Source organism: Lepisosteus platostomus, chromosome 8, assembly GCF_059453375.1.
Source record: "Lepisosteus platostomus isolate fLepPlt1 chromosome 8, fLepPlt1.hap1, whole genome shotgun sequence".
Taxonomy (NCBI): Eukaryota; Metazoa; Chordata; class Actinopteri; order Semionotiformes; family Lepisosteidae; genus Lepisosteus; species Lepisosteus platostomus.
This window is the reverse complement of record NC_142618.1, coordinates 41,757,321-41,780,471: the sequence shown is the minus strand read 5'-3', so window position 1 is coordinate 41,780,471 and position 23,151 is coordinate 41,757,321. Positions and strand designations below refer to the sequence as shown.

Here is a 23,151-nt window from a genome sequence, read left to right as displayed (position 1 = left end):
AAATAGGAACAGGAGAAAGGCATACCTTATTATATACAGTACATACTGCAATTACATTAAGCTAAGTAAATTATTACTTAGTCATAAACAAATCTATGTACTAAATAAACAAATATTTTGAATTACATTCCTTTCAGAAGAAAAGTTGGTAATACCAAATATGAATTGAACACTGAGTGTGGAGCTCACTATTTTTTTAAACTTTTGTTCAACTCTCTTAATGAATCATGGAATGTACTGTAATTCTGGGACAACAGTCCCAGAAATCCCCCTCTCAAAAGTCAAATTATCGATTGTGTAAGGAGGAGGGAGCTTAGAGATCAGAATCAATGAACACAGTGGTATTCTCGAGAAGAGACACAGACTTTCACATTAATAATCCTAAACCACTTTGGAATGTGAAAATATACACAGGTAAACAGAATCTTAAATCAAATAACATTTATGATAGGTAAGTGAAATGATTGAAGTGCCTGAGAGAAATAACTGTAACTTCTTAAGATGCCAAAAAAATCCTTCCTCAGTAAGCACCCTGTTTAACAATGTTGAATCCATTCCTTTGAGCACTGATCTCAGCTGCTGGAATCTGCAAAATAAGGAAATCACATCAAAAGCTGCTGAAACCTATGAGGTAACTGGCAAACCTTGTTGAAATTTGAATGGTCTGTTTCCATCTTAACTGGTAAGTGGTGCCAAACTAAACATTATGATCACCGTGAACATCTACTCGAAAGCAGAGTTTCTTACAAAACAGTTGTAAAGTTCACACGAGGAACATATTTACATAGGATCCCCCTGCCTTCATTTGGAACATTCTGCACTACTGCCACTATAAAGATGTGATTAACATACTGTGATATACCCAATAAACTATTGTCCTCAACTCTACATACAATAATACATACAACCCTATAAACATAGCCTTTCAGCTGTTTCAACTTTAACAGTGCAAACAACTTTTAACTGTCAAGACAATATTCAAATAAAGAATGTTGGTAACAATCCTCTATTAAGAACTAGGTGGGTAGCTGCATCAGCATGCGCAGGCTGCAAAGGAACAAGTAATAGGTTTATTCCAAACTGAAAAGGGAAGAAAGAAAACACAACATTTCAGCTGTGGAGCCGTCTTCGGGTGTAAGAGGTGTTTAGTTACACCCGAAGAAGGCTCCACAGCCGAAAAGTTGTGTTTTCTTTCTTCTCTTTTCAGCATGGAATAAACCTATTACTTGTTTCTCTATTAAGAACGTCATATGCTAAACTCCACAATAACACCTCTACTGTTGGTTTTGTTGGTTCATCAGCTGAGAGTTCTCCAGTTCCATCATTGCCACTCTCATTCTCAGTTCTTCCAGCTCTTGTTTGTTTGAATCTGCTCTTTTCTCGGCCTCTGTCTGAAAGAATTAAAAAATAAGTATATAATTTAAACATGAAAATATCCCTATCCTTCAAAATTCTTGGTACTGACAGGTATGATTCAAATAGACAACAAAATACAAAATGTTAATTGTAGGATAAGTATTCCTGTTTTTCCAAAGATCTCAATTTTATACTTTTTTATTTCTGACAAAGTGTCTAAACAATTTTTAACAAAATCTGGTGTAGTCTTAGTGCAGTTATTTGGAAACAATGACAGAAAACAAGCACTAGCAGAACATGTAAAGGACAAAACTGAGCACTGTCACAGGAGCTGTCAAAGCATCTGAGTATTGAGAAGACACCAGAAAGTAAGTAGTTAAGGATTGTATATAGCAGTTATGATCTCTCTAGGCAAGTGAATTCAGGGGCAACATTGGAGAAGGAATGAACCTCAGAAGAGAGAGAGTAAAAAGAGTCAGAAGAGGAAGGTTGGAGGGAGCAAGAGAATGTCTAAGGGAGAAACAAGGCATTGGAGGTATAAGGGATTAGAGCTACGGAGAAAGCAATAGACAAGGATGGGACATTTGTATTGGAAACAGAAATAGGAAGCCAGTTAAGGGAGCTGGAAGCACAAAGTTCTCACGAGTTGTATGAGGTTTTGCATGGTTAGATACTTATTAGGACACTGCATTCTCTGTGAGTTCTTTGTGAGGTGAGTAGCTGTTTTTTATTATTGTCATATCAATTCATTTTTTTTTTTTATCTTTTAGGGTAGGCCATTTCGTCTCAAAAAGTAAAAAGACTATGTAAGGAGGTTTGTATTTTCTATTGTTTATCTTTACTTAGTGATTAGAAGCATCCACCTTACAATAAAAAAGAGCATAGCTACAGTAACATAAGCATAAAGTATCTAAGTTCAAGTAAGTAGCTGTGTCAGCATGTGTAGGCTGCAAAGGAACAAGTAAAGGTTTATACCTTGCTGAAAAGAAAAGAGGGCTTTTTCTTGTGCCACCACACAGTCATGGTGTAGCAGCACTTTTGTTTAGTAGATAGTGTATTTGTATTTGATTAAAATACTGTACAAGGCTTCGCACCTCTAAACTAACTTTGTCAGGGCTCTCTTGATGGTGCTCCCCCAGTTTGAAAATCTCTGTACTAATACATTAACTATCACTAGCATTAAACAATGTTTGGCTTCATTACTATGCATATAATATTGCAGAAATTGTAAAATCAAAAGGGCAAAAACAAAACCTAATTTGAAAAAATATCCCATTGAGTAACAGAATAGAAACTGAGGTACCATATACCATATATATTAAGCCATAACCTACGTTTCATAAGCAATTATAGATATTTATGTAATTAGTTAAAATCAGTGCCACTGTTTAGAATAACATTGTATGGTTTCTTTAGAAATCAGTGCTTAATTTACCATTTTAAAACTGTACATGTATATTTTAAAAATTCATATATACACCAAGGTCTAATGTCTAAAGTCCAAGAGTACTGTTTCCAACAGTTCCTGCAAACAGAACTTAAAACAGTCTCTCCTCAACTTGCTGACAAGTAGTTCCATCTCAATATCTCTTAGGAGGTGATCATTTCCTGATGAACAGACACATGTGGCAATGATGGTATATTAAACATTCTCAAATAAGTTTTTTTTTTCTTCTTCTGCAGTAGTCCAGTTGCTTATATTTAATGTAAAATACCAAAATAAGCTCTGAAAATCAGGAACCAGTAAATGGGCGATATCAGTTACAAATCCCATTCAACCCAGCATAATGTTTCCAAACATGGTGTCTTCTCTCAGGTCTATTAGGGAAAAATGGCACTCTCTGTTTCCACCTCAAATGCTCTCTTACATTTCCCACAGGTTATTTCTTCTTGAATTTGAACACTCTGTAGCTACCACACAAAGGGGGAATGAGGAGGTGTAGGCAGAATCCTTCGACCCTCTCTCTTTTAAGTCATTTAACTTTTGACATGGCAGAGGCAAACAGCCCTATACAGGAGGTTCTTGTAAGGAGGAGAAGCACGTCCCTCAGTGACAAACACTCCATCCTTGTATCAAACACTGTATGTCTGCACACACATGGGAGGCTGCAAGAGTTGCTGTAAGCTGATTGAACCCTGGCCATTAATTCCACAACATTACCAGTGGCAGTGCCAAGGCAGTCAGTCAATCGTGCACCACAGTTTGGGAAATCCTATTCACAGCTGGCTAGTGACATAACTCAAACACAGGCCCATGATCATATAGCTCAGCCTCTGCTAAATGGTTGAGCCATTTCAGTCCTGATCCCTTGTATAACACATTTTATAGGAGATATTCAAAAGTAACAGGAAGAGAAATAGAGAAAATGATAACCACCAATAGCTTCAAATCCTGCTGACAATCAGATTCCTTGAAAAGTCAGTTAACTATGTAGGGACAACAGATCTAGTAGTTGATTCTTTTGATAAATTACAGAAAAATATTTAAATGATTGTACAGCCAAGATTTTACAATGTACTCATAAATCTTTAGAGAGAAAGAAACATCATATTGTGTATAATAAGACTACTATGATAATGTTAGTTCAGGTGGGTAGCTTTGTCAGCATGCATAGGCTGCAAAGGAACAAGTAATAGGTTTATTCCATGCTGAAAAGAGAAAAAAGAAAACACAACATTTTGGCTGTGGAACCTTCTTCGGGTTTCAAGAAGAGCTTTCGGGAACTGGTAGAGCCCGAAGAAGGCTTCACAGCCAAAACATTGTGTTTTCTTTCTTCTCTTTTCAGCATGGAATAAACCTATTACTTGCTACTATGATAATGTCATTCTCCAGGATTTCCAAAGTAAACAAAGTCCAGCTGACTGACTTTTTTGTGGTTGAAATTCTTGACATGTCACAATGGATGAACAGCACATCACACTCGTGTGTTGACTCATGTAATTTGAAGGAGGAAGTGTGCAAGATAATGTTATAGTGACATTGTTTCCTGGGAGTGGCATTAAAGCCTCCTTTACGTATTATCTGACCTTTTAGCACAGTGTACTTTTCAGTTGTTAGTATGTGCTGTGTAGTCTGGATGCTGGGAGATGCCACAGAAGAAGGCAATCAAATCACAGGTGGAGACAAGCCATAAACAGCAGATACCTGTACGCCTATGGAATGTGTAATAGTAAATTAACTTTTTGAATTTATTTTGCAAAACAAGCTTTCTGTTAAAGAACATACCTCCAGATCTTGCAGCTCTTTTTTCAAGGTTTTAATAGATTTCTCTTTTTCTTTAATGTGGGTCAAAAGCAACTGCATCTCTCTGTGTATCCTAATTGAGACCTTCTTATAATCTGAAACCCTGTCTTCTGCACCAACCAAGGCACTCTCAAGCTCCTTAATTTTTATCTGCATTAGCTGCCAAATCACAAAATAGAAGTTAAGCCACTGAAACCATGAAGAAAATATCAACGTTGAAGGGATTCAATTATTTTATGTTGTTGATGAGAACTAAACTGGGCTGTATGGGGATTTTTGAGTTCAATGACAATGAGAGATCTCTCAAATGTGTTATATTCATTCAATACCAAAAAAACATTGCTAACAAAGACATTCTGCTACTGTAAGATAGATTAATAGAAACATAAAAACAAGAATATTCTCTATAGATAACCGTGCATGCTAATCAAAAGTAAAATCTTCTTATGTTAATACAGTACCTTTTTTTCTCTTTCTCTCCCTGCTACACTTTCAGTCAGCCTCTGATTCTCTTGCACCAAATTAGCCTCTGTCTTGGAAGGACTACTGTCCAGTTGTTTCATCAGAAGTTGGCTTGTTTTCCTCTCTTCCTTCAGCTGTTCTGTTGATTTGACTATGAAAGCTTGCAATTTTTCCCTCAAATCATAATACCTTGTTTTCAGGTCCTAAAACCATTAGATTCTATTAAGGGTTAATTTACGGCAACATTATAGTACTAAACTATTTTCAAATTATGACAATCAAACTAGAAACCTAGGTTGTGAAAAATAAGCATTACTTATTGTGAAACAGGGTTAACTAAATAAAGGTAATATTAAAAAGAAAACCAGAACTAAAGTGTATTTTACACTGAAAACCCCTGACCTTCTGAAAATAGTGCTTAAAGTCAGAAATATATACTGTACCTCAGATATCTGTAATGCTTGTTCAACCTGCTGATGAATTCTGGCTTTCTCATGCTGCAGTATTCTTTCCAGCTGTGTGAAATAGACAGGTGGGGCAGCACACATCATAGTCAGTTTACCCTTTATTTCTTCCTGAATTAGATGTTCCTGCTGCCAACTGGAAGTATGGTTAGCAATCTTTTCTTCAAGCTCAGCCAAAATCTGATTCATTTCCTTAAAAAGATAAATATAAATGTATGCATATGTATTCGTACAGTACATTATATGGTACAATTCTAAGATGAATCCACCCCAGCCTCATGTACAATATGACTTGACCTAATGTGCTCCTTACAAATTTAATCTAATCCAAGCTCAATAATAGTACATGAAGAGGTGTCAGATTTACGCAGAGAAAAACTTTAGGCGGAATATTTTTAAAGAAATGTGCAAAAAAAGTAATGTATTTTGCAGATTGTTTAGGAAAAGCCTATAACAGGACAGGATAAAACACATATTTTAAGAGATCTCCATTACTTAAAATTTTGATCTTCATTGTTATATACACTCACGATAAGAATTTTGGTGTCCTGCCATATGTCCTGGAAAATGACTGAAGGTGAATTAATTGAATTAACGAGCTAAATTAGTTCATTGAAGTCAGGAATCTTGGAGGACAAAAACAGCTCTATCAACTCTCAACTCTGTGTGATGTGATTATTAAAATGCCTGCAGAGAGTGCATTATTAAATTGCCTGTTGGATTTACAGAGCAAAGACAGAGTGCACACTGATTCCCCCACTTATTTTATATGCTTTTTACATAAAAAATTGATGTGCAATGACAGTCTACCTGTTGCTGTATGCCCCTCTTTTTCAGCACCTCAATCAGTCTCTTCTCCTGCAGGTTAGTCTTTAAAAAGCCTGTGCTTGAAACTTGCAATATCCTCTGGACTAGCAGGTCATGAAGCTCCCTCTCTTCAAGACAGATGATGTCATTCTCTTGAGCTATTTCAAAGTGTTCTTTGTGCATTTTGGCAATACCAGTGTATGCAAGCTGACAATGACAAAATGTGTGCAAATGTTAGAGCACAGCTTTCAGTTGAGCTCTCCTTTAAAAACAGCTAGTTTAGTATATAGTATCCTTTACTAAAAAAACCTGTATATTCACACACACAGCTGGAAAGAAATTGTAATTTTCTACAGTCTTAAGCAGAGGAAATATGAGGATTTTTAAAGAAATAAAACGAACCCAGTGAATTACTGCAAGCTCACTAAGAAACAAAGATACAGATGGATGAAAATTATAATGAAGTGCATTCTGGTGTGAAAACAGACATTTAGGAAAAAATATTTCTGTGGGTGTCTGGAACAAATTTTTAATCTTAGTTTCATACTAATATGGCAATATTCTACCTTTGGCAATCAACTTTTCTTAAGAAAAGTAGCATTTTATTCTTATGCTTTTAAAATAATGAAGAAACTTCAAATATGTGTTCATATGCAATTGAATCATTATATTTAAAGCACAAACCTTAAATATGGCCCAGGTGTCTGGACAAGTCAGAATCTACTGTATGCAGATATTTGAGTATCTGCATATGCATGTTTTAAAAAAATCTACTTACCCCTTGTTGCCTTAGTAAATGAATTAGCTCTGTATTCTTATAAGTAATGTCTGAAATGAGTTCTAGCAGGGATCTGCTCTGATCCTGAGGCAGCGAGGATAGAAGCTGGCCCATATTTTGGTTCTGTGAGTCTGTGACCTCACTGAGCAGAGAAACCATGTTATCTGTGCAGTTTTTGATCTGGTCAATCAGCAGTTGAAATCTATGAAAATATCCCTGATAAAAAAAATGCATCTGTTCAGATTACAATGGTAGACTGTAAAATTTAAGTCACAATTCTAACCACTTACATAAATACTAAATAAATATTAAATAATGTTCATTTGATTATTTTATGTGAAATGTGAAACTGACCTAATTTGGTATAGCAAGGCTGAATTGTTCTTGTTATAAGCTAGGAGTTATCCTGGGTCTGGGAAAGAGTGGAGTAGATTTTGTGATGTCAAGAGAAATGGAAGAATGAATTACAGAAATATGTCACACAGAGTAACAGAACAGACACCTGTAACTGCATGTTAGATTCCTCTAGGCAGGAAAAGACAGACAGTGTCTGTTTCTCCCCAGCAGACACCTCATGCTTCTGCTTTAGAGAAGAGACAGAGATTATTTCCTCTTTCAAGCTGGATATCTTCTCAGCAAATGTCCATTTCTTGGTGTTGGCCTCAGGAAAGAACTAAAAAATTGAATAATTGACTTCTTGAAAATACGGGTCCTTTGCTTCAGTATAGAATTAGTCAAGAAGACTGCAATTTTTCCACACTGTTAGCTCCAGTATCCATTATCTCCACAGCACAGTTAGTACTGGTAGACAAGTTAACAGCACAGTTGCAAACTACCAGGTTTTAAAGAAATGCTACTATACTGCCTCTGACAGATTTCCATACAAAAACAGATATCAAGAATTAAACAATCAATTGAGAGAACAAGTGACTATCTTTAATTCGGCTGCCACCCTTTTCCACAACACAGATGCAACTAGGATAGGATATTTCAGCCGCTTGAATTCAGAATAACATCAGATCTGTGAATAGGACAGAAATAAACTATTGTGTGTTGTAGCTTCCATATTTCAGTCAGTAATGTTGGTGTTTTAACAGTGTTAGTCCGCGAAGCCCTAAAAGATACATCATAATAAAACATACCTCATTTTGCTTTTGACAGTCTTGTTCCAAAGTGCTCAATGTATCTAGCTCATGCTTCTTGACCATTTCTTCTTGAACGTAGCCTTTTTGTTGTTGTGACATTTCACTTTCCTTCCACAAGCTGTGAAATTGCTGTTTAGGTGTATTCATTTTTGTGGTTTATGTCAGCTACTGAAAACAAAAATTAAAGGTAAATTTTCAGCAAGATACCAGTTACACAAAGCTGTATAGTCCTCTGAAATCGTAAATGTTCCAGCAGTCCAATAGTTACAATAGCTTATCACACAATACAGAAGTTTCACTTTTCCATTTTGTGCTTTTGCCTTACAAGACAGTAGGCTGCCAAACACTTCTGTAGTATACTGCATGAATTGAGATTTGACCAACTGCACCCTAAATCACCAATACAAATTATTGGAACAAGTAAAGGTTCATTCCATGCTGAAAACAGAAGAAAATAAACACGTTTTGGCTGTGGAGCCTTCTTCAGGAGCACGTACAAATAAACCAGAGAAAGCAGGGAAAACTATACAATTTCTTCTGTTTATTATCATTATGTATTATTACTGTTTGTTATTATTCACACACATCAATTTATCACCTGCTGATATGCTAATCAATTGAAATAGCTGGAATATTATCTTGTCCAGCAAATGATATCTTACAAGAACGTTTCAGGTGGCTATAAATGGTACAATTGTTATTTCATTTCTTTACTCCCTGAAAAAAAAACAGGCTGTTAATATGATACATCATAATATAATAAATGAACCACATCACCAGGGACTAAATTGATTTTCTTTTTTCTGACATATACTCAATATCTCATTCCTCCTTCTTCCTATAATCTTAATAATCATTGTACGCCATCATTTTTGTGCAGTATATCGTCGTGGTGACGAAAGGCCTCATTGACAGCTGAACTGTGAAACGTGCGGCCCAACGGCCGAGTCTCGAGCTGCCAATGTGGAGCCCCAGAGCACGTGAAGGGTCCGCGCGCCGGCTGGGTCAGCAGCTCAGACCGAGACACTGGAGACGCGACAAGCACCGACAAAAACACACTTCTATTTCTGAAAGAAAACATAGTATTCGTACACGGACATATGTTCGACAAAAACACACCCATTTCTGAAAGGAAACATAGTTCTTTGTACACAGAAAGATGTTCGACAAAAACACACCTATTTCCTAAGAGAACAGTTCTTTGGACACAGCGATATGCGATATAACGTGTTCTTTTGACATTTAAGTATTTTTACATCAGAACTAACAATCGTTCAGATGACAAAGCACCGTAGCGGAACTTGTTGTTAAACCTCTGTACGTTTATAAATAAACGAAATAAAATTATACTGGATCCTACATTTTTATGTTTTATTTGTATTTGGTACACATTTACACAAATAAGCACGACGAAGAAAAGCAAATACAGTAGGCTTAACGTGTTCGTGATCATGAATGGGGATGTTCATTTTTCTCATTTTAAGTTGTGGAAATTGTTTTAAAATGCGATATAACTGAATTCTGCTTAGTGAACACACTGTACTGTGCAATGGGTTTTTATTGTAATAAAGTTTCATCATAGCTCGTGACTCTTGCACTCGCCAATGGCGTCCTTCGGGGTGACGTCACGTCGAGGGTGTTTCCGGGTGTTTTACTGTGTATTTCCTTGTTTCCTTGTTGGTCGGTCAGAGGCCTGTGGCGTTTGTTCTGGATATTTTCCTCTTATTTTTTTCATTTTTGTTTTGCTTCCCGTACACTTTCTGTGTTCGATTTGAGTAAAGATGAACCGGCTCTTCGGTCGCTCTAAACCTAAAGGACCTCCACCGAATCTCACAGATTGCATTGGAAATGTAAGTAAATATACTGTACATCTGAGGGTTCATTACCAAGTGTGTTTTGTTGGTACAGGTCTGGCCCCGGCTGATCGAGCCCGTTGTCCCATGACTGTGAAACACAGTCGCTTTTGTAATGTCCCATTGTTACGATGTACTGGTGTGATTCGAAAACCACCATGGCATTTGTCTGAAGTAAGAGGTAAAAACAACTGCGTCTGACAGAACATTAGGTTTTGTTTGTTGTTATTAGCTGTTCGTGTTTTGTGTACCTGTGTCTCTGGACGTTTTTTTTATCTTAAAGTGAATGTGGCAAATAGTTCACTACTTTTTTATGTAGTGCAGCCGATTCACCTTAATTAATAATTGAATACGTGCGGGTAGGTAGCCGATAAGACAGTTGTCGTGGTGGATTGATATGTCAAACCCATTAGATTGAAGAAATAATAAACTGTCACCGTTTCGGAACAATGAGACGGCTTGTTCGTCCAGAGATATATAACTAATGCTGTCTTTACATGTTGAAGTGTTTGTACCGGTGTTAGTTTTATTCCACTTCACATGCGTCAAGGGTTCTTTTTGTCGTTATGTCCATAAATGTATTTGATATTGTAGTTTCTTCCCTGTAATTAGAAACATTCAAGATGAAACACAGCAGTTTAGTTCCCGAATGCCATTTCAAAAAGTTTCTTTCCATTCTAATTCTAATAATTATGTGAGGTGATTACAATTTTCCTGAAATCTTGAAATAATAAGTATGAATTCTGAATATTAGTTAAAATGACGTTTACTTTTGGCTGTATATTTGGAGTATTGGCACCTCATCCAGGAAAACAACGCTAAACAACACGTAAACTGAAGAGTTTATGTACATTAATGACTAATGCTGTAACTTCGAACGTTTTCTAAAGTCACCAGCCAACGTGTACCATTTCTAATGTCCACCTGACGTTTCACCTTATTACTACATTGTCTTTAAATTGTAGTGTATCTGCTCTTTTGTGGTCTGTGTTGTGAGACTCTTTGAGTAGACGCTGCGTACATTTACTTCCTTTTACGAACTGAGTTATTCGTTGGGTGTGTATCCACACGCCTGTATTTCAGGTTTTGTGATTCTTGTATCCCACAGAAGAAAAAACTAAAGCCAGCCCTTCATTGTTCTTGACATGTGTGTCATGTAATATATTTGATCTGAAGTTGAACCAAAATTTTAAAAAGGATAGGACTACTGTGTACATAACATATACAGGAGTCTGTGTGTTAATGATGTGCACTGTAGCCCTTAGCCAAGTGCATAAATTTATATTGATTCCTCCCCACCCCCATTCTGCACACAGACAGATTGCATTTTTGATATACTAAACAGAATCAGGTTCATTTGCATGCATATTACTTTTTGTGTTCTCCCCTGTGTAAAATTCTATTGTGTCCTCCATGTTCCCTGCCTGGGATGTGACTTTATTGACCATAAGTGGGATGTATAATGATGAGGGAAGAATGTGTCCCTCTCAGTGCAGGGTTGTGTTTGGTCGCAAGATGAAATTGCTGTCCATCCTTTTATCCCAGGCAAGTATTTTTAAAACCCCACTCCAAGTCAGAGCTTGAGTAGTTTCCTTCATTCTGTCCAAGTACTGTGCAGTAAGTGTGGAGCAGTGGTGCTTTTGTAGCCTAGAGCAAGGTATTTCTCTCATATTACTTCAGTGAAATACCTAGTTGTGTAAATAGATGCAAATAATGGCTGCTTTGCATAAACGATTTAGCCACATAATTTAGTATTTAGTAATTAAACAGGGTGAATTGATAAATTTATTGAGGACAGGGCAATGTGTCTAAATTTAGCCTGCAGATAAAATAAGGACCTAGGTGTGACAATGATTTAACAGTGATTTCATATCAATTATTTCATATCCTCACCTTATTGTCAGTGCTTTGTATTTTACTGTCCTGAGAACCTCATTTGAGTCCCTGTGCCTGGATGGAAGTTGCCTATAGTGTCACATTGACAGCAGGCATAGAAGTGGACAACAGGCGCAAGTCTTTCAAAAGGAGCACAGCATTGAAATAGTAAGAATATTTTACAAAGAATGCTTACCTTTGTAACTTTTGTCTAGAATTACTAAAACCTCCCTCACAAGTATTTTAGTGGCAATTAATGACAACTCTGTATTGGAGAGAGGGATTATTCCCTTATTAACCTCCAGCCTATTGAGTTGAATTTCAGCTCAGTTTCTTCTAAAACAAATGGTTAAATCATATAACACACCACACCTTACTTCATATACACGTTGAAATAGCATCTCAAAGTGCTTCACGGTAGGTGTAAAAAGACAGTTTTAAGACAGAATAAGCATATAAGAAACACAAGTGAAAAGAGATGCAGCAGAAGTATCCAAGATGTTTCAATCTGTTTAGATAGGATTAGAGCTTTGAAAATCTGAAACCTTTTGGTTAATCCCTTGTTGTCCATGCTACTAGGTGGATTCAAGGGCAGAGTCTATCGATAAGAAGATAGCCAGGTTGGACGCTGAGCTTGTGAAGTACAAGGATCAGATGAAGAAGATGAGAGATGGCCCTTCAAAGGTAAGATTATGTATCAAGGTCTGTGAGAATAAAGGTGAATGGCACAGCAGCAACTGTTTTGAAGTCGTCCTTTTTTCTTGTTAAAGTTTCTCTTCTGCCCCTCTAAAGTTATTTTAACATGAAAACAGAAAAAAAGGTGAAAAATATTCACACATACACAATAAGTTACTTTTCCTGTTTTTTTATCTTTCACTGTTACTGTCGTGTTACTTCTATAATAAGGAAAGGTTCACTGTTGTACAGAGTGACATGCATTAAACCAAATTTTAAATTATTTTAAATGATCAAAGCAAATGATGCCCATTGGTTTTTAACACAAAGTGATTCATGTGTGATTGACAAAAATAATTGAAGTTTGTGAAGCAAATGATTGAATAAGCCTTTATTGTTGGTCAGTATATGACTAGGAACCAGTCTTTCATATGGTGTCTATCCAGGCTCTGTTTGTCATAGTCAAGGGTGCAGAGTTACATTGGCAGCATTGAGGTTGTTACATGCTTTTGATTCCTCTTTCCAATCTTGTGTTAGAGCAAGTATAGATAATATGACAGGTGCTCTGGTCATTGCCACAGAGACAGAGAGGGTTATCGCTAATACATTGTTACCTCACTGATGGAAGAGGCTTTTTCAGCAACTGTGATTGTTCTGAGGTTGTTGAGGGAGGTCAAAGCATGTCAGTTTGTGTGTTGGCTCCTACTCTTTGTGTAGCACTTTGGCTTTGTGCCATTTTGTTTAGCTGAGTTCTTTAATGTACTTGTCGGCATCGGTGAGAGTTTCCACTCTTGTCTGCAATTGATTGCAGATCATAAGGAAAAAATAGTGGCAGGGAACTGGACTTTGTGCTTTTGTTGCATTTGGCGTTGTGAGTTGGTGGAAGTACCAACATCAGTAGCCAGCTGGTCAGACAACAGTAGAGCTGTGTTTGAATGTGTTGGAAATCATTGTTGTCGACTTGAGGACTCCAGTTATTCGGATTGTCCTATTTAGCTCGAGTTTCACATTCTTGACGGGAGTCCAGCACCCCAGGTAGTATGTGCTAGCCTGCTGATGTGTTTGACATTAGGCTTGACTTTTGACCAATGTTCAAAAGTCTTCAGATGTTCCTTGAAGCTGGTGATCAAGGTAAACTCCAGGGTGTGATGGACACTAGTCACTCCTAAATCTTCAGCCACGAAAAGGGACCTTCATCTGGGATCATGCTGTGCAGTTGTCCAAGTGATTTGTGGAAACTGCCATCTTCAATGGGCTTGGCCTCAGTTTCCACCGGACTGGATGGTCTTTGAGTTCTGTCAAGATCTCACCGCTGAGAAGCTGTCTGTGTTGGCAAGCTTTGCTGAAATCATTAACAGCAGCCTGATGGTACTGATATTGAACAAAGCACCTCCCAGATTGGAGCCCTGTGGAGGTCCTGATGTTAAGTTGGACAGTAAATTTTTAGTTGTCAAGTTTGCCATGAGGCAGGTGATGGCACGGCATTGTAATAGGCTGGAGACTTTTGGGATAAGATCTGCTCACTCACCTTGTTATAAGGCTTGGTGAGGCTGATGAAAACAGCAGCAGTTCTTTGTGTTTCATAGGTGTGGTGAGTGTTATTGCCTGATATATGCAGGGATACCTGGTAGGAGCCTGGGATTTCCAGGTTTCAAAGAGCAACTACTACAGTAGCCTTTTTCCATCCTGGTGGTATACGGCCTGAATTGTGGGATAGTTCTAAAAAGAGACACAAGCCAGACTTTTCCTTCCTCGCTTAGATTTTTTTAAAAATCTGGAGAATTATGACCTGTGGTAAATACCACATGACATAATCATGTGGTAAGTACCACATAACATAATCACGTGTTAAATATGATAACACAGAGCATGTCTGTAGAGTGTCATTGTTAATATTTTACAAATATCATCTCCTGCTCCTTTAATGTAATCATTTAAAAAAGCCTTAAACCTAATAGGATGTTCCATTTGCACTGTTTTTCAGAACATGGTCAAACAGAAGGCTATGAGAGTGCTAAAGCAGAAAAGAATGTGAGTTATCATTTTCTTCTGCATTGGGTAATGAAAATTACTCCTTTGATAGTAGGATCTGGTGAGATGTGTACACACTGAACAAGTAAAATAGAAAAAATTGTTATACAGTTGTTAAATGTATGATAAAGGCATCAGTGTACTAATTGAGTGTAGTGTATATCTACGTTAAACCTCCTTAAATATTCTATACAGGTATGCTCATGAACCAGTATAAAATGTTAATAACAGCAAATACAAGATTAAAAAAGTAATGGTAAGAAAGTTTGTCTCCCTTAGGTTCAACTTTGCTTGTCATCCATGTAAATTAAAAACAAAAACAATGTGAATGATAGCAGCAGGGTGAAACTTATTTAAAGGTTTTTATCTTTTTGCAGTGATTTTGTATGTGGTTTTATGTTTAGTTTAATGAAATGGTGTTTAAATATCTTTTATAAAAAAGTCTATTGGTGAATAAACAAAATCAAAGGGCTTTATTTTTAACAGCATTGAGAAATATTATCACAGTTTTCCTTTAGAATAATTTCATTGTATTCGAAAAGGCTCATTCAGTTTTATCGACACTTAAAACAAGATGACTAAGAAAAATGTTTTAAATGAACAACAGTCAACCCTGGTAAATGTTTTGATGCTTTTATGTGTATTTCCCAACTCTCTCTTGATGTTATGAAGTTTGGTTTTGTCTATAATGTAAATTTGACTATTTATATTTTGGGCAAAAATGCAGTATTAATACATTCCAAGAAACAATTCAGATTGACAAAAATAATAAATGGATATAGTGCTGCTCTGTTCCTCCTCACACATAAATTATTTTAATATAATACTTTGAAAACAAAGAGGAGACATTCAACCAATGCTGTAAAAAAAACTTCATGATTGCCTCATGCAGAATTAAGCGGCTAAACGGTCATTTCTAACTTCGCAGCACGTGTTTCTGGTTTCAGGTATGAAGGCCAGAGAGACAACTTAATGCAGCAATCTTTTAACATGGAGCAGGCAAACTATACAATTCAGACTCTTAAGGACACAAAAACAACAGTAAGGATTCCCAGATTTTGTCTGTCTTCATTTCTTAATGTTTAGTAAGCATCGTTCAGGTTTTGTATGAATGATATAATACTAATAAGCAGAATAAAACAAGACCACTATATCTCAGCTCATGTACTATTTTGAGTCTCTTGATTTTATTAACTGTTTCCATTACCTGTACTACTCCTATATCATTTTGTTCCATTTTAAGTTTTCTTTGACTGTTATGTAGTACTGTCATGTAATAATAAACAATAGATGATTAAATTTTCAGCTATGTACCTGTCCTGTTTTAACAAAGAGTCCTACTGTATTCTGAGTTCTTTGAGATCCGCTACCTTGCCAATATGTCTTTTAGGTGGACGCCATGAAACTCGGAGCCAAGGAAATGAAAAAGGCATACAAGCAAGTAAAGATTGATCAGATTGAGGTAACTGACACTTTTTTTTTATTCCAAAATGTAAATTATTCAGTTGTGGTCTCATCTTTTCAGACATTATTCTGCTGCACTGCACTAGGATATGCATTATCACCAGTACAGTCAATGTAAGCTGCTAAAGTTAGGTTGGGATGAACTGAGCTTTGCCATTGGCTCAGATATCCAAAAGGGGTCACAGTGGAGCCATTTTCCTTCACTGCTAATCTTACCTAGAGATTTTTTTTTTCATTTTAACTTAAGAGTTGCTTTCTCATACTGGTGATGGTTGAGTGCCGTCTAGTCGGTGTCAACTCATGGCGGCCCTATGGACAGTTCCACCGTCACTATCCATAGAGTTATCATGGCAAGATACAGAAGTAGATTGCCAGGCCTTTCGTCAGCGCAGATAGTGCGAGTGGTGTTGCCGTTGTCACAGATGTGCCCAGTATGGGTTATTAGAGAACCTTGCGCCCGACGTGGGACACGAACCCACTACCCTGAGATTACGAGTCTCACGTCTTACCAACGGAGCTCGTCAGGGCAGCTTTCTTATACTACATGTGTAGTATAAGAACACACGTGGTTTTTCTGTATCTGAGAATGCAGAAGCTAATGACATGCTTTGTGACATTGTTCTTCTAGGACTTGCAGGATCAGCTGGAGGATATGATGGAGGAGGCCAACGATGTTCAAGAGGCGCTGAGCCGCAGCTATGGAACGCCAGAGATTGACGAGGATGACCTGGAAGCAGGTAAGTGCCCGAGTGATCACAATTATACGAAAATCCATGGATGAGAAACATCTGAAATGACCTTCCTGTGGTAAAAACAGAGTGATTTTAGGGACTCCATGTTAGAGCTTATTTTTAAGAAACTTATTTTACTCTTGATGTTACATGAAGTCTGTTGCATGTGTGAAGATGCCACCTTGAGCCACTCTACCACAGGCAAGAAGCTGACATTCGATATCTTCTGATCCAAGTGAACATGTCTTTAAAAATGTGAATTGTTTAAATATCAGAAAATGGCTTTGGTAAAAGTTGTAATGATGCATTTCTAATTAATGAATGAATATGCATGCTTTGGAAGGGGATATGCACAACAATTCAGTGTTACTGTTATAATATTGTTTTCTAATACAGTGTAAAGACATCTATTACAGACTGTATTCTCTCCATCAAGACTACAGATATCACCTATTTGCTCTGAGTGTCCTTGCCAGAAAACGGAGGTTGAGATACAACATATAAAAGCAAACCCCAATGCCTTATCTAATTATGAACAAGACCTTGTCCATGTCCTGTTTCCATTATCAATGTGCTGTGTAAGTTCCCATTGTGAGCTGTAGCACCAGAAGCGGCCTGTTGTCAGTGTGTGTGTTGTTCCTCCTCCTCAGAGTTGGACGCACTGGGTGATGAGCTGCTGTTAGATGAGGACACCTCCTACTTAGATGAAGCTTCGTCTGTTCCTTCCATTCCCGAAGGTGTGCCCAGTGACATCAAGACCAACAAGGTGAAGTTCACACTTTATCACAAGTACTATAATATGACATTGATTTTTTTATTCACCTTTGGGGGGGCAAGGGATTTTGAAGTTTGTTGATTTTAAATAATCAAACTCTGGGTTTTGTAAAACTTAACGCTTAATGTTTAAGCATATGCAACCTTTCATATTGGAACCTTTCGGAATAGGTCTTTTACAGCAGTCAGATTGTCAGATTTGACCTGCACCAGTCTGTCTGTCCTTTTAAAACTGTAAGACCGGTTACAGCTTTGCAAAAGCGTCCTGACAGCTCGAGGGTGCGTCACTTTAAGTTGTAAAATGAGATGGTGAGATTTCTTTTAGATTTTTTTCTATAAATCTGAAATATTTAGATTTTCAAGTGGAAAGCTTGTGTCATCTTGTGTTGGCTGCAAACAAGCAAGGAAAAGTGAAAAGTGGGAAGTTGAAACATTTTGCTTCAAGCCTTCTTCAGGTGAAGATGCCTTTGACCCCTGAAGAAGGCTTAATGGCCTAAACATTGTTTCACCTTTCTGTTTCTCAGCATATATATATATATATTTTGGATGGTTCTGTTTTGCTCATGTGACATTGGATTTTGTATTTTCAGGATGGTGTGCTGGTGGATGAATTTGGCTTGCCGCAGATCCCTGCTACATAAGAAGCAAATAAAACCATTCAGGAATACACTTTCATATGTAAAATATCATTTATACATTCAACTGACAATATAGCCTGAGTGTGCAACAAGATCACCATTTTCCAGAGGCATGTATGAATTGAAAGTTTTGACCATGTATTAGTCATCCCTTCATACTTTTAATTTGTACCCCAATACTTAAGTGTCGTCTTGAAAACTTTTTTTTTTACTTTCCTAAACCAATTTTTAATTTGGTTTATTGAATGAAGACTATAAGTCTTGCCCTAATAAGGAATTTGAAGCTCCTGATTTTTGTTTCTAAACATGTAAAGGGTTTCTGGTAGGAGGCTGCTTTTCATTCTGTAAAATAACACTGTGTAACTCCTTTAAATAAAATTAATAAATTATACATTTTAAAGCATTGTTTTTGTCTTAAATTCATTCAAAATTCAGAAATTGTTCAGCATTCTTAAAGATGCTGTAACTTAATAATTCCTTATTCTTATTGTATAGCACTTTTCTGGACACTCCACTCAAAGCGCAGTACAGGTAATGGGGACTCAACGGCAGCCGTTTACAGTGCGGACAGTACACTCACCACACACCAGCTATCGGGGGGAGCATAACAGAGTGATGAAGCCATTTCAAAGATGGGGATTATTAGGAGGCTGTGATTAGTAATGGGAAATTTGACCAGGACTCCATGGTAACACCCCTACTCTTTTTAATGACCACTGAGAGGTCCAAAGGAAAATGCCTTATAGTATTATCTGCCTGCCATAGACCCTACTGGCTCCACTAACATCTCTTCCAGCAGCAACCAGGGGTCTCTCATCCAGGTACTGACCTGGCTCACACCTGCTTTGCTTCAGTGGGTTGCTAGTTGTGAGGTACAGGGCGATATGGCTGCTGGCTTGTGGAAACTAGTGAATTCTAGATCAGTTACTGTTTTAATGGTCCTGTTTTACTGTAACTGAAATTAATAACATTTCATTTTGGATTCAAACAATTTTCTTACATTCTGACGGGCTAGTATGTTTAAATAACCTTATTCCGAAGATATTTAATTGCATGACTTAACAATTTAATTAGTTTTTAAAACTGGAATTGTCATTTAAATATAGTCTTTCCACATCTGGAAACAGCGGCTGTATGAAGAGGAGGGAAATTAACGTTCATCAAAGCCATTTGCCCTTTACTCTCTACGAGCTTCATGGCTCTTTATCCCAGAGGCAGCATTGACTGGAGGGGTGATGCAGCTTGCGATCACTCAGGAGGTCAAAGGGGCCACAGGTCAAAGGACAAGCTGAGCATACCTCCCAATCAACCCGTCAACCTAACTGCATGGTGCTTGATTAATCATTCACCAGATATCGGGCATTACTGTGGACATTCCAGTCTCAAACTGACCAAGTCTAGACCAGGGGTGTCAAACTCAACTCTCAGAACCTACAATATGACTAGTCCATTAAACATTTTATTTAAGTTTTTTATGCTTAAGAACATTCACTTCATTCAATTTGATCTATTTATATAACAACTCAAATCCCAGTTAGAAAGATTTCAATTATGCTTTTAAATAGGTAGGCCAACTGTGCAAATAGAGTTCTGGTAGAACAGAAAAATAGGCTCTCGGGGAATAAACTTTTAGATCTATGGTCTAAATTACAGGACAGGACTTTGTGTGAGAGGAGTGTTTACAAATTGAGATAACTGAGCTCTTCTTTCTTCTTCCGTGATGGAAAAAGATACTTTGTGCAATTTGTATTGGGATTTGTGAGCTTTCCAAATACTTTGTAGTCTGTGATAAATATTGTTGTGTCTTAACGTAGCTTCTAATGTTAAAATTCAAAAGCATAGCTAAATCATGTCCTTCCATTTTCCAACCACTTTATCCAGCTTGCCAGAATAGACTCTGGCTCCCCTATGACTCTCTATTGGATAAAGCAATTAGAAACTGCATGGATGGATATTGTGGACTAGACCAATTGCTCCAAATGAAAACTATCAATAAAAGTCCAGGTCTATTTTTAATTTTCGTGAACAGTTAGTGAAGCCTTTAATTCTCTTGTATTCATTTAGGTGAATTCTGTACTTCCCAATATTGATTATGAACAATCAAACTTGATGAACCATGGTGCTCTGAAAAGGTCTGAGCTTAGTACTGACTTTGTTACTTGAATACATTCAATTAATGAATCCAGGAATGCAGTCTATAAAGTGCACCTACTGTAGTTTCGTCAAGAATGTTCAATTTCCAGCTGACTATATGCCTGATGTTGATCATTTTACTATCATTTAACATTTTACTACTTTACTAACTCATTTTACTATGAGATCTTACCAACAAAGCAGCCAATTACAACATATACCCTTTCATAATCCATATCTGAAACAAGTACTCTTGTCCCAAACGGCCTTCAAGCAGAGTCACACCCGCATAAGGGAAAATACAAGAATGACAAAAAAACGTGTCTGCATATGCGATGGACAAACTCATCTACAGCATTTCAAGGTGGTGTAGAAATAGCAATGTTATAAATGTTAATTGGATCAATGTGTCTAGTTCCTACAACACTTCTCTCCTGCCACTCTGATTTTCTTTCCATCTCAGAAAGCCTTAAGTGAACTAATTAAGTGGCTAAAAAGTGAAATTAGATGTGTTTTTTTCCAAGTCAGGTGTTAACTGTTTTGTGCCTCTAAATCCAGAAGGAGTTATCAAACACTGGAGGTGCCAACCTGCGTATATTGTTTAACGATCATTTATTTTCTCTTCTTTTTTCCCAGTTTCTTTTTGCCTTTTGATTGTTTCTTCTTGGGAGATTTAGATTTTCTGCTCTTTGGCCTCTTCTCAGATGGATTAGAAGGGGCTCTGGGCACAAACTCTACCCTCTGACCTTGACATTTCCTCTGCCAAAAAATAAAATCGTTTTATTTGATTGGTTTTTGTTATGCAATGGTTTTTGTTTCTATGATCATATGGGTTCCTTTTGAAAATAAAAGGAAAAGCAAATTACTGGTAATGAAAATACATTCTATCATCTCCTGTATGGTAGATAAATATTTATGTCCTCAAAAATGGTCATTATTATGATTGAAAAATACACATAGTTAAGAGCCTGTATAAAATCAGGAGTTACTCTGTCTAAATAATTAAACTTTATTATGGTTAAGACTTTGATTTAATCTGACCCGAGATATAAAAATGAACTCAATACTCCTTCAACAGATTGTAGACCAGAGCCATAGAAAGTCTCAAATTCAATATGTGGGTTTAATGTACAGTGCATGAGCAAAATTAGAATAAACAACACTGGAATAAAAATGCAAATAATTATTTTTAACAGGAAATTTCACCGAAAAAGCAAAGCAGTAGAAAACAATGCTGTGTGGTGTTTTCTTTTTTTTTACCTGGAAACATTTTCTGCACTTGTCAGCTTCCTTCATCACCCCTGTAAAGTCCCCTTTAAGGCATTCTTTACAGTACCTTGTTCCACACCACTTGCACATGTAAGTCTGCGAAGCAATCAGATGAGATTAGATGTAGCTTTCTGGGGAGCTTGAGCAAAGAACATTCTCTATGCGTATTTGTCATATTTAACAAAGACAACAGAGCCAATACAACAGCAGCTCGAGAAATTACTGACATACGGCACTGCACTCATCAAGAGACAGCACAACATGGGCCATGTGGGTCAGGCAAATGATTTCGTAATATTTTAACTTATATCCATCCATTTTCCTTACTTCTTCCAATTCAGGGTTGTAGAGGAGCCAGAATCTATCCTGGCAAGGAATGGGCACAGAAAGAGCACTCACAGATACACACACTCACACCATGGCCGGTTTTCCCAGAAGGCACTTAACCTACCTGTAAGCCTTTGGACAACAGGAGGAAAGCAGAGTACCTGAGCAGGAAACCCACACAAACATAGGGAGAACATACAAACACCCCACAGACAGCACCCAAGGTCTGGAATTGAACTCTGGGCTCCAGCACTCCGCCATCATTGCTAACCACTGCACCACCACACTGTTCATTTTAATTCACACTTAGTCATAATTCATTTGTAATTGAAATAAGAATATTTGTAAAGCATCTGATTATTGGTAATGTAGAAAAGTTTTTAAAAATATATCTTACCGTATCTACAGTCGTGCACCCCCAGCGACACATCTTTGCAAATGTACAGGTAAGTACAGTACATAGATTTCTAATGAGTTTGTTTGCCAATCTAATTGTGCATTCCTTGGCCCATGTAACTATCTGACATAACTTGTACAGTATTCTTAGTTTTGACTTTGTTTAACAAATCCAGAATTACGGCACTATCAGGTATAAAGCTGCTTTTCGTATCTTCTGGAAATCATTTGAATTAGCAGTTCTGATTATCTTTCAACATGTCAGGTTAAATTCTTCGCTACAAGACATTTGTTTATGGCCTAAAGTTTGAGTGTTGTGGCTGTTATTAGTTGCTACAGTAGTTGTTATGGTAGCAATGGTGTTGCCTGTGTGAAATCAGGAAGCTAACAGATGACAGCTATGACAAAGTTGAGAAATAGTCAGAAACATTGTTTTGTTTTTATAATTATCAGCAGGACGGTAACGGACATAGTTGTAGTATAATGTAAAGTTGTGCATAGCTGGGTGCAATGTTGATGTACAGTCCTTTGCTCTTTCATTTTTCTTTGGTTTTGACAAATTCATGTTCAAAACGTTTTGTATCATGAACACATTAATGGCAATAAACAATAAAGTTATGCAATTATTACGTTTAGACACAATCATAAAAAGGATCACTACTTCTGTTTTATAAAGGTTTTTCTTTCAAAACGTGTGTACCGTGTGTTTCTCTCCGCTCTCCGTAATGC

General features: G+C 37.1%; 2 protein-coding genes and 1 long non-coding RNA gene across 8 annotated transcripts; 1 reads left to right on the top strand and 2 right to left on the bottom strand.

Moving 5' to 3' along the window:
* Window positions 1–426: 426 nt before the first annotated feature.
* LOC148657344 (uncharacterized) lies at window positions 427–9,214 on the bottom strand. Of its 5 annotated transcripts, none has more exons than XM_088643459.1 (9): window positions 9,034–9,214; window positions 8,254–8,424; window positions 7,112–7,327; window positions 6,337–6,540; window positions 5,506–5,718; window positions 5,062–5,265; window positions 4,583–4,759; window positions 1,273–1,391; window positions 427–586 (listed from the first exon to the last, which is right to left on the bottom strand). In XM_088643459.1, exons 2-8 carry the CDS (start codon window positions 8,401–8,403, stop codon window positions 1,275–1,277), a joined length of 1,281 nt encoding a protein of 426 aa, XP_088499585.1. In that variant the 5' UTR covers window positions 8,404–8,424; window positions 9,034–9,214; the 3' UTR covers window positions 427–586; window positions 1,273–1,274. The 5 variants fall into 5 exon arrangements, with proteins under 5 accessions (XP_088499585.1, XP_088499587.1, XP_088499586.1 ...); XM_088643461.1 differs by having other exon boundaries at window positions 5,062–5,196; XM_088643460.1 differs by having other exon boundaries at window positions 8,254–8,421.
* A 698-nt stretch (window positions 9,215–9,912) lies between these two features.
* LOC148657343 (charged multivesicular body protein 5) lies at window positions 9,913–18,700 on the top strand. Of its 2 annotated transcripts, XM_088643456.1 has the most exons (9): window positions 9,927–10,106; window positions 12,014–12,152; window positions 12,564–12,668; window positions 14,644–14,690; window positions 15,638–15,731; window positions 16,081–16,152; window positions 16,783–16,891; window positions 17,536–17,651; window positions 18,250–18,700. In XM_088643456.1, the coding sequence occupies exons 3-9, from the start codon at window positions 12,639–12,641 to the stop codon at window positions 18,298–18,300; spliced, it is 519 nt and encodes a 172-aa protein (XP_088499582.1). In that variant the 5' UTR covers window positions 9,927–10,106; window positions 12,014–12,152; window positions 12,564–12,638; the 3' UTR covers window positions 18,301–18,700. The 2 variants fall into 2 exon arrangements, with proteins under 2 accessions (XP_088499581.1, XP_088499582.1); XM_088643455.1 differs by lacking the exon at window positions 12,014–12,152 and having other exon boundaries at window positions 9,913–10,106.
* Window positions 18,498–23,095, bottom strand: LOC148657342 (uncharacterized). The gene is made up of 3 exons (XR_015940937.1): window positions 22,424–23,095; window positions 21,691–21,795; window positions 18,498–21,189 (listed from the first exon to the last, which is right to left on the bottom strand). It is a non-coding gene; the product is annotated as an uncharacterized LOC148657342 (long non-coding RNA).
* Window positions 23,096–23,151: the final 56 nt, after the last annotated feature.

Excerpts from the sequence above, each read along its gene's own strand:
- LOC148657344 (XM_088643459.1), bottom strand. The coding sequence starts at position 8,403 with ATGAATACACCTAAACAGCAATTTCACAGCTTGTGGAAGGAAAGTGAA. Across the intron at positions 7,328-8,253 it reads ACTGTCAAAAGCAAAATGAG|GGATATTTTCATAGATTTCA; the intron begins GTATGTTTTATT and ends TTTTTTTATCAG. Across the intron at positions 5,266-5,505 it reads AAGCATTACAGATATCTGAG|GACCTGAAAACAAGGTATTA; the intron begins GTACAGTATATA and ends TAATGGTTTTAG.
- LOC148657343 (XM_088643455.1), top strand. The coding sequence starts at position 10,038 with ATGAACCGGCTCTTCGGTCGCTCTAAACCTAAAGGACCTCCACCGAAT. Across the intron at positions 15,732-16,080 it reads TTAAGGACACAAAAACAACA|GTGGACGCCATGAAACTCGG; the intron begins GTAAGGATTCCC and ends TATGTCTTTTAG. Across the intron at positions 16,892-17,535 it reads CGAGGATGACCTGGAAGCAG|AGTTGGACGCACTGGGTGAT; the intron begins GTAAGTGCCCGA and ends CCTCCTCCTCAG.